At 37.0% G+C, this 10,814-nt stretch overlaps 2 protein-coding genes across 5 annotated transcripts; both read right to left on the reverse strand.

The window, feature by feature from the left end:
* Nucleotides 1–4,622: 4,622 nt before the first annotated feature.
* Nucleotides 4,623–6,760, reverse strand: LOC110704451. Of its 2 annotated transcripts, none has more exons than XM_021882237.1 (6): nucleotides 6,305–6,760; nucleotides 6,045–6,205; nucleotides 5,853–5,940; nucleotides 5,611–5,757; nucleotides 5,429–5,532; nucleotides 4,623–5,047 (listed from the first exon to the last, which is right to left on the reverse strand). In XM_021882237.1, exons 1-3 carry the CDS (start codon nucleotides 6,676–6,678, stop codon nucleotides 5,930–5,932), a joined length of 546 nt encoding a protein of 181 aa, XP_021737929.1. In that variant the 5' UTR covers nucleotides 6,679–6,760; the 3' UTR covers nucleotides 4,623–5,047; nucleotides 5,429–5,532; nucleotides 5,611–5,757; nucleotides 5,853–5,929. The 2 variants fall into 2 exon arrangements, 1 of the variants encoding a protein (XP_021737929.1); XR_002507951.1 differs by having other exon boundaries at nucleotides 4,625–5,047; nucleotides 6,060–6,205.
* Nucleotides 6,761–7,660: 900 nt separating this feature from the next.
* Nucleotides 7,661–10,337, reverse strand: LOC110704452. Of its 3 annotated transcripts, none has more exons than XR_002507953.1 (4): nucleotides 10,038–10,325; nucleotides 8,588–8,657; nucleotides 8,144–8,497; nucleotides 7,661–7,998 (listed from the first exon to the last, which is right to left on the reverse strand). XR_002507953.1 is itself a non-coding variant. In XM_021882238.1 (3 exons), the coding sequence occupies exons 1-2, from the start codon at nucleotides 10,266–10,268 to the stop codon at nucleotides 8,243–8,245; spliced, it is 486 nt and encodes a 161-aa protein (XP_021737930.1). In that variant the 5' UTR covers nucleotides 10,269–10,337; the 3' UTR covers nucleotides 7,661–7,998; nucleotides 8,144–8,242. The 3 variants fall into 3 exon arrangements, 1 of the variants encoding a protein (XP_021737930.1); XR_002507952.1 differs by having other exon boundaries at nucleotides 8,588–8,660; nucleotides 10,038–10,324; XM_021882238.1 differs by lacking the exon at nucleotides 8,588–8,657 and having other exon boundaries at nucleotides 10,038–10,337.
* Nucleotides 10,338–10,814: the final 477 nt, after the last annotated feature.

Genomic DNA, 10,814 nt, shown 5'->3' on the forward strand with positions numbered 1-10,814 from the left:
ATCCTTGATACTTTCCTCTAATCAAACACCATACCTCCATCACGAGCTTCGAATACTCCTAGCCAACATCGAAGTTGCCTTCGACCTCGACGTGAAAGGTTGATAGTTTTGGGTTTGGTCCCTAATCTACATTTAAATTCTTATTTGATTTATTTGATTTAATCTTTATTGAAGTTTACTAACGTGTGTATTGTTTTGATAGAAAGAGATACGAGGCATCAAAGTAAGTAATTTGATTACTTAATTATTCTTTTAATTCCTAGTATCATGCTTAGGATGTTGATTTTGATTCCTAGTATCATGTTAGGATGTCTTTTTGATTCCTAATATCATTTTTAGGGTGTTAATTAATATTTCTAATATCATGTTGATTTCTAGTATCATGTTTAGGTTAAAGCTTTGATTATGATTTTTAGGGACATGCTAGGATTTGTTATTAATCCGTTTAGTATCATGCCTAGGATCTTGCTACTAATCATGTTTTGATGATTTTTTATTATGATGATGATTGTTGTGTCAATTATTATGTTGCTTGATTGTTATTGCTTGATCATGCCCCTTCTTGCAAGTTTAAAGGGAATTTGTACTTGAAATCACGCCTAATAAGATAATTGATAATTTGATTTAGGCTAATATGATTTTAATTCAAGTGATCGCCAATAATAGATTTATTTGTGCATTAGTAATCAACCAATGTAGATTAAACAGGTTTAAGGTTAAATTTATGTATGTATGTTGATCGGAAAGCGCACATGAAATCATAAGAATTAAGTAGAGGCCGATTTAGGGCGGATTCAATCTCTTTTAGGTTGGATTCGTACCATCATCCCTGAATATCCAGTCATGGTTCCAGACCACTATGGAGTTAGCGATCTCCGTGATTGTGAATGGGGTGTAACCTTCACACCCGTGAACGATTTACAAGTTCCTAAAAATTGTTGGCGACTCTTTTATTTCTAGCTTCCTTCCCTTTGGACGCCACCATGCTTAAAAGGATGATCACAGTGGGGCTCAAAAGGTTGAGTTTGAAAAATTCCCTACACAAGTATACTTTAAACAAATTACAAGACTAGTCTTAAGAAGTAGAACACTAGAAAAATTAATTAAATTCTAAGGCCATATCAAACAAGCAGTAGAATGAAATAAAGACAATTGGAAGATTTATGGTTAAAAAAGAAAAAATTTAATCAATTTATCAAGACCAGAATTTACCTCAATGGCAACCCCGAGCTGGTGACCATAGCCATGCTTGCCCCTCTGATTCACCCATGGGTACACATCTTGTTTGGCCCAAATTAGAACACCACTGTAGCCATTGTAGGTTCCAAATGCATCCACTTCATAAATGCCACTGAGCTGCTCAGTTATGTGGTATAGTATCGAATTATCAACCCAAGCCTCAGTGACTATGACAACGTCTGGTGTGTAGGCATTGAACAACTTTGTGAATGTCTCCTTGAAGCATGGTCGATGAACACGACGAGCATTCCAAACAACCACAACAGACCCAATGGGGAAATTTGGAGTTTGTGGCAAAGCGTTGGTCTTGGAACCATAGATAGACACACGGTGGTGCCTCACCTTGCTTTTTTCAAATATGCAAGCGTAGACATTAACATTCACCATCTTCATCTCATCATGCACCTCCATCACATGAATGTATGCACTTTTGTGGGAAAAGAATAGGTGTCTCTCTTGAAGGGGGAGGGTAAACAAGGGAAGCAACTCAATTCTCACATTTGGCTTCAAATCAAATATTGGAACAAGTTCGGCAGGAACAAAGGTTTCATCCTCACCTCTACCTTTTTTACAAACCCACTTGACAAAGGCACCCACACCTTTCCTCATGTACCCTTCCAGATCAGAGATGAGTGGGTAGTAAGCCGGCCGAGCATCATTGTCTCCTACCTCCATCACACTTTTACGAATGAAAGTAGTGGTGCGATAATCAAGGGATTCAAACAACTGGTCGCGAAGCTCCTTAACCGGGATAAGGTCTCGCATCTGGGAGAAGTCTATATGGTTGGCGTAGTAAGGAGTGTTATTGAAATTGAGCTCTGGTTCAAAGGTTGCAATGAAAGGACTAAAGTAGAAGATAGGTGAGGTTAGGTGTGGTTGCATGGTTACTCCCCTGACACTGTATAAGGGAGCACTGGGTTATTGGGGTGGTGGAGATAGGTCGCGGTTGTTTGACATTTTGAAGAAGATTGAAGTTAAGTTTTTTTGAGACTGAAGTTAAGTTTTTTTAAGATGAGAAATGAAAAGGCAATGATCTTTGTTTGGAGAGGTAAATTCAGCTACTAAAATATTGATTTTTGGGACTGACCTTTAAGCTACCACAATTCAGAAAAATTTAAACTGTCCTTGGTAATGAGAAAAACAGCCCAGCATATCTGATAAAATCTTTTAGCAACAAGTAAACCCTACTGACATACTGTTTATCTGGGTTGAACAAGTAAAGCCTACATTTGACACACACATTCTAGGAAAGGACCCTTTTTTGAAAAAAAAAAGTAGACAAGGAAACTTATTGTACTTGAAATATACTAAAGAAAAGGATATTAGAGAAACTAAGTGTACTTGTAACATACTAAAGACAAAGAAAAAGATTTGAGATTTGTTTTGAGGTTGCCCCTTGTATTATCTGTAAAAAAAGTAGTTGGGGGAACAATTAAATTTTTTTTACTTTTTTGAAGAAAGGCAAGCAACAATTTATTTCACCCAAGCAAGTAAGTGATCAATTTATGTAAGTGTAGGAAATAGTCATTGGTTTGAAGCAAATTTATTTTCAAAAACAAACTAGCAATTAAAAAAAGTCCCATAAAATCTGAAAACCAGAGTTACAGTGATACCCTACTAATATACTTTTTAGATGGATTGAAACAATGAAATCTACTATTGACACACATATTATAGGGTGTGGAACCTCTAACAAAAGAGAGGAAAGAGGACTTAATGGTACAAGTTATTATATGAAGACAAAAAAGAAAAAAGGAGAAATGAGATATGTATTGAGGCAGCACCATGTAATTGTGACAAGTAGTTATATGAAGCACCAATTTTTTTGAGATCAGTCATTAGGTTTTTTTTTTTTTTTTTTTTTTTTTTTTTTTTAAGGAAAATAATTTAGACAAAAACACTCCTACTTTGAAAAAAAGCCCTTCAAATCTGACTAGTATTGATATCTTCATTTTTAAACGTACACACTAATGTAAAATAAAATACAGTTGGAAGCATTTATTGTATAATTGGTGTTTCCAGTTTGATGAAAAGACATTTGAACTGGCAAGAAGATGCTCTTCAGCGTTTGGCTCTAGGCAAGCTCCATTAATTTTGGCTGAATTAAAGGACAGAAATGTAAGACAAAGCATGTAACAATTATCCTCCAAAATATCATTTTGATTAATTATACAAACATAGGGTAGGTTTAGCTGCATTGATAACAATTACATCCCCATCCATCTTTTATATATATATGCAGTGGTAGGATAACAATATTTAGTGACATTACTTGAGTTTTCAGCTGTTTAGGAAGCTAATGGGGAACAAAGGTAAAATTTTGTTTGCAAATAAGTCTTTAATCTTGTAATGCTGATACTAACACGTATTTTATATGGGGTGCAGCTAACAGCCGCGCTGAGAAGAAGAGGAAGAGGCTCTTGCGATTCGTAGGAAAGATGAAGAGAAATGGTCTCCACGATCTCAATGATGTCATCCGAAATGCCCACATGCCAATACATTACAAACGTATGATGACGGGCCATCAACTAGCAACTATTGCAAGGGGAGGAGAACTTGATCCTGTCAAAGGTATTGACTTTCACCCGGACTACCCTTTCTTGACAATATTTAGTATTGGCAAGCCAAGACACTTTCGCAAAGAGGCTTATTGTTTTATGTGGTTTTTGCTTCACGTTTCAAAAATTTGTGTAAGTTTTGACTTGAGACAATTGAAGAAAAGGCCGAACAAGTGTTACAACTTTCCCAATTATTGTGTGTGTTTGAAACGCTTCTTTGAATTGTTTGACCACCTTGAGGACTGGTATTACATGGCCGATGATGCCCTAAAATACAAATGCACCAACTGAGAGAAATATGGACTTCTTCTGTTGGGAAGGAAGTGCATTTTCACAGAAAAAGACAAGTATGAGATCACATTAGAGTGGCTGAATTTTTCTCAGGAAGACCCGATTGAGATGATAGCGAATGATCCAAATCAAAGAATGTACTTCAGAAGCAAAATGCTAGCTGAAAATGGGTGGGACGAGATGGCTCATCTTGATCTAGTTACTGCTAAGCCATTCAACTACGGTGATTACCCAATTGAGTATGTTCGGAAGTTAGATTACGTGAAGCAGTTGTTCGAAATAAAAACGGGGGACGAGTCAGCTGATGGGTGGGACACTAATTATAGTGACTTTTGGTAACTAGTGGAAATCAATTGTGCCTTTAAGAAGAAGTAGAAATATCAATGTTACAATTTATTGATCACTAAGTTTGCTGTGGAAATATTTAGTGCGTGAACTTTAGTTTGCTCTTTTGTTTGTGGTAATCTACTAAACCAGACTACTATTTGTATCTTATTGTGTATTCATATTTCCATGTCTTATCTACGTAATGCTATTAAGGTATTTTTATGTAAAGGAAACTGCATTTCCTAATAAACATATGATTTAATCATAGCATATATCTACTAATCCATGCAAAGCATACACTACCAGTTTAGTTATAGAACCATGCTAATCTAAAACATGCTAGCATTAAAAAAAAGCATAATCAAAATGAAATTGTTCAACCCCACACCCAAATTTTGATGTTCAGAAATAGTCAAAACATCTCCAGAGATACCACAGACCTCAAGAGAAAACAACACATAAATACTGTTTTCCTCTAAGTAACTGTGACACAACAACTGAAAGGTTACCATTGCATCGTTGTTTGAGAATTGTTCCTCCTCCCACCCCTTCGATCTTTTGGAACAATTTCCTCTAGCTTCGCATGGAGATCATTGTGGGGACTATACGCATCTTGTAGGAACAAATTGACCCTGAGGTGGCACACATTATCCTTAGATTACAAAACACAAGGAAGACTGTAAGGCGTTACGGACTTAAGTTATACACCAAACATTTAGATACTGGTTTGAAGCAAAGTTCATACCACTGTAAATGCAATTTTAAAACTACGGGCACAATGTTTGATGCATGCAAGCATTAGGAAACCACAGGAGTTGCTATGAAAATGCAAAAAATAATTACTATTCAATTTTATAGGATAAATTTGGCATATGAAAAATCAATGAAAAAGGTTTGAGCAGAGACATCATTCAACAACAATTACATATAAAGACAACAACAAGGATCAAACACAAACCCCGCAACTATCCGATTAAATTAACACAACTCAAAAGAAAAATCTAAAAACATACGTGTCTTTCTGATGAACCTCAAACACTCTCCTAGGCCAGTTGCACATGTTGCCCTTCTCCCACAATGGATCACTTATCTCAACAAGGACATCCAGTACCCTAATCTGCATCAAAAAAGAACCTACCATAAGTAGGTAACCCAATAGAATAATAAGAAATTTATGATAAAAATACATCCATACCAGGTCATCCACAGCTTTTGTATGTGAATCAAAGGGTTGGTCATATAAGGAATCAATAACCCAAACATGCCTGCCCTTCAAATCAACAGCAAGACACCACCAATGCTCTCCCTCCTCTTGATCCACCTCAATTACAGGCATGAAAACCTGACAAAATAATATCATCAGACAATTTGCTAAACTCCACTTGCAGATCAAATTTAGGCTAAAGGGACACACTGAACTCCCTAACAATCACTCACCGCGCGAATCTGGTTCAAACTACAGGCAAGGAATGTCTTCCCGTACTTCCTAGCCAAATGTTTATGGTCACCCTTTTTTAACAAACATCTAACCAAAGCAATGAAAAAAAAAAGTTATCAATTAACATTGATAAACCACTACTGATTAAAAACTCAAGATACTTCCGGCATAAGTAAGGTCCAGAAGAATACGCTTGTCATTTTCACCATATTCGTGCACCCAAGATTTGGTGTACAACAAAGAAGCCATCCGAATGTACTGATCACCAACCCTAGCTCTGCCACAGACAACGCGGTAACAGTCCCGTTGCTTAGCATCCATGTCGTTGCATTGAATTATTGAAGGCCACGGACTACAACACCACAGCAAAACAACAACAACGCAATCACTGCTACGAGTATATGGGCAATAATTAGAATACAAAACAGCAGACTAAAGCTTTGTTACTTACTAATTGTCATTCTTGTGGTCCTTCCAACCCCGGACAAAAGTAACAAGACGCTTATTACTCGGTGTTTGCACAATGGCACGGTTAGGATCTTTAACATTCAACCCCTCGCCCTGCTCAGCCTCCCCAATGAACCTGTTGGCCCCATCATTCTCAACATTCATATCTTTTTCCTCAAGACTTTCTTCATCAACTTTATCTTCTCCCCTGTTAACCTCCGCATTCTTGCCATTGGCCCCAGGGTCCTCAGCATCCTCTGCAAGATCTTTTTTAACAGGACTTTCTTCACCTCCTTTGGAGCTTCCCAAGACTCTTAACACAAGGTGATTCAATGATATTTGGATCACCTTCCTTAGCTCCCACTTCTCGGACGACATCTGTTGCCTTCTAGCTAGAACCTGCTACAGCCTTTCCCACAATCCCCTTAATAAGGGACACAATCCTAGGGGTCAGCCATCACCTAGTACCATTCCAACATTGTTAAAAATCATTAATGTTAAATACTCTTACTCTTAAAATACACATAACAAGGATTAAAGACTACCTAGTCCGCCAAAGTACTAACAACAGAGCTGCTACTCATCCGGGAGTTGTCTACCACCCCACTTGCACTTTCACCTCTTCTGTCCCTAGGAACGAGGGGATGTGGCTCACCATACGCCACATCTATGGCCTGTAAGAATAATTTAAAAAGAAATTACACTTTATTATTTGTTTCCCATGTAACAAAGATTGAAAGGGCGTCAAACAATAGCACAATGTAATTACCAGAAGACGGCCATACTCATCTTCATCTTTAGACAACCTGTCCTTGAAAACTACAGCCTTCACCTGATTTGTGCTCCACACCTTGAGCCTCAAGAACACACCCCACTTCAGAGGAATGTGCTCCAAATGATCTAAGTAGAAGATCTGAAATATCAAAAACCAAAGACATACATTAAATTGAGCAGTAACTTATTTGAGAGTGACTATTTGTGTATATAATCAAATACACAAGTAAGAAAACTTACAAGAACGAAAACAATACTACCACCACATCCAGACCTGAAACCATTTTTCTCAAACCTCCTTTGAAAACGTAAAGATGTATCCTTCAACCAATCAAATGTAAAACTACACCAATCATACTCATTAGCTTGAGTCGCAACTGTCAAAGCATGAACTAATGATACCGCGAGGTTAGACGAATTTATGGTGGTACAAAGGATCTTCCCAAGTGCCACTAGCAAGAACGTCGTCATAAATTCCTCCTTGTCCTCCTCCGACTGAAGCTTCATCAGATTGCTTGAACTATCAACTGGACAAAGGGCTTTTGAAGCTTCCACCGAAGATATAGTCTCCTTCTTCGGCCCAACACCATACCTATTAACAATCCTATTCACCTTCTCTGACTCTTCAACACATTCCATGTCCACCCCTCTAGGAATCGGCCTTTTCCCCATTGGTACTCCAAGGATTAAATACACTTGGTTCGGATCCAACGGCAAAACTTCACCATCCCCAATCGTTAGGATCCCATCGCTTCTCACTCTCGTCATCAGTCAATAACAAAAATGGCGAGGAATGTTCTTCATACCCAAACTCAGCAAAATTCCAATCCCCATCCTTTTCACCAAGTTCGTCCGACGAACATCTGATTTAAATTTATCAATATCTTCACAAAAGGATTCTACTCTACAAACAATGTTAAGCGGCTGTAACAAAAATAGAGGAAAAGTGAAGTCAGCTTACTTAAACATTCCCATGCATGACATACCATACACACAACTAACTCTAAACAAGGACATGATCGATGCTTGCTTAACAGAATTATTCACAACATCAAGAAAGAATTCATACCTTCCCAACATTGTCAAAATGGGTGTTCAACACTTCACCCCTCTTACAGACCTTCTGTCCCTCAGTTTTTGGCACCTTCCTCCTTTTGGATTCTCTTGCCTAACCTACACCCATCTTCCTTTTCTTACTCTTACTCCTAAAATACTGCTTCAACATATTCTCTAATGACCATGAGCTAGAGTTAACATCATCTTTGTACTCCGATTGTGTAGAACCAAAACCAGATTTATCATCAACACTTTCCTCAACAATCATTTTCTGTTTAGGTAATCTCTGATTGCTCTTTGCCTTAACAGCAGGGGCGGCAGATTGACCTTTCCCAACCTTTGAACTTCTGGCGGTCTTTGAAGAACCCTACCAAATATCACACTCTGATATAAGCTTATATGCTCAGGTAGTTAGCCTACAAATAAAAATAAGAATCACCTAAATACTAACACTTACCCCCCATCTTTTTCCAAGAGAAATTCCGCACAAATGACTTGTTCTTCATTGTTTTCTTTGTTATTGTCAACTACTGTATCAAATAAACATTCCTTTTCAATTAATATAGAATACTAACACAACACATAATCTCAAACTGTTACAAAAACTTAAACACAACATTAGATATTAACATAGCATGGCATTCTAGCTATAACACACTTTTCCACCATTTCATTTTAATATACCATAGTAGAAATCAATGGGATTAATTTACAAGGCAAGAACAATCATGTATCACAGACAGCCAAAGCCACATAATCATAAATCATGAACCTTTGTACTGTATTCCACATCATAACAATATGCATTGTACCATCCAACACCACAACTTTCAAATTCATCTTTACAATAAAAAAAAAGGTCTTTAAAATAAGAGAAATTTGCCAGTTTGACCTATATAATATTACCTTTCCAGCAATGTGGATATTACATAAGGGTGATTACTGAATTAACGCATTGGAAACAAGAATTCAACACAATAATTTTAACAATCTTCTTGAACGCCATAGTTGTGGTTAATTCAAACATGACAACAATATTCATGGAACCACAACATAAAACCATAACATTAAACTCAAACATCAAATAAACCTTAACCCCACAACAAATAAACCATAAAAAAATGCACATCTTCAAATTAAGGTGTTCCGATTTAAAGAGCAAAACCATAACAAATCCACGCAAGTTATAGCAGTCAACAAATAAACCCAAAACCCCACAACTTCAATTAAAGCCTAAATCATCCCCTTTGATTGAACCCAAACTCAATTCATCCCATCCCCTCCTCACTAAATTGATCCCCTTTTACACGAACCCTATGTCAATTAATTTTATTTACACGGGCCCAAACTCAATAAATTTCATCACCTTTAAACGAACCCTCACTAAATTCATCCACTTTACACAAACCCTTAGTCAATTCATCCCATTTACGAACCCAAACTCAATTAATCCTCTTTACACGAACCCTAACTCACTTCGCGATACATAACAATCAAATGAACATCTTACCTACATTCCTGAACCCCTAACTTCAATCAAATCAACATCTTACCTCACTAAATTCATCCGCTTTACACAAACCCTAATTCAATTAGTCTCATTTACACGAACCCAAACTCAATTAATCCTCTTTCCAAGAACCCTAACTTACTTCGCTATACATAACAATCAAATCAACATCTTTCCCACATCCCTCAACCCCCAACTTCAATTTAAACCCACAAATTGACCACCTACCTAGATACAAACCCTAACAGAAATCGCGAGTTTAAACAATCAACAAAAAACCCAGATCTTGGAAATCCAGTGTAACAAAAACAACATTTAAACCCAAAACCCTAATTCTTCGCATAAATTAAAACCATTAAACACATAAACTTGGTTACAAAGAAAATTAAGTACTTACTTCTCGCCCCTTTTGTGCAGGATTGCCTAATTCTTCACCAAAAAAGCACCGGAATTGAGTAACGCAATAATGGTGAGGATCTTGGAAGGAATGAGAAACGAAGAGAGAGCGACAGAGTAAGTGAAAGAGAGAGAGTAAGTGAGAGAAACAGAGAGAGAGAAAAAGTAAAGTGTGGGAGGCAGAAAGGCAACCTTTGGTAGAATACAAGATTAAAGAGTACAATACACCCATCACTTACGAAATACGAGAGAAAATACACTAATACATCTCCAACGGGCCGACAAAAAGCATAACGGGTGCTGATGTGGAATTCCACTCAACTGATTAAACACCGAGAGAAATTACGCCCTTGCCCCTTGTCTACACTTCTTCATACATAACGAAACTCCATTAGGACAAGCTCTGAGTATCGAAGGCAATGAACACAATAGTAGTAGCTAGTGATAATGAAAAGGGTTGCCTAAATGAAGATGCATCAGCCATGAATAGTTGTTGCTATCTTTTTTATGTGGTGAGTAGAATTGTAGGAAGATGCTTATTTGTTGTTTGTTTTCCTCTCATTAGATGCTTTGGATGGTATGAATGCAGACATCAACATCATCAACAATATTTCTTCTAATGCAACAAACTTTCATATATTCTAAGAGACCGTGCAAATATTTTTAGTTTTTTATAAGTTTTTTGTTGTTGTATAGTAAGTAATTCTAGAGCACCCTTAACCATGAATGAAGTAAATTGTTTGAGTTATTGTTCATATAAAATAATATTTAAATAATC

This window comes from Chenopodium quinoa, unplaced genomic scaffold (genome assembly GCF_001683475.1).
Source record: "Chenopodium quinoa cultivar QQ74 unplaced genomic scaffold, ASM168347v1, whole genome shotgun sequence".
Taxonomy (NCBI): Eukaryota; Viridiplantae; Streptophyta; class Magnoliopsida; order Caryophyllales; family Amaranthaceae; genus Chenopodium; species Chenopodium quinoa.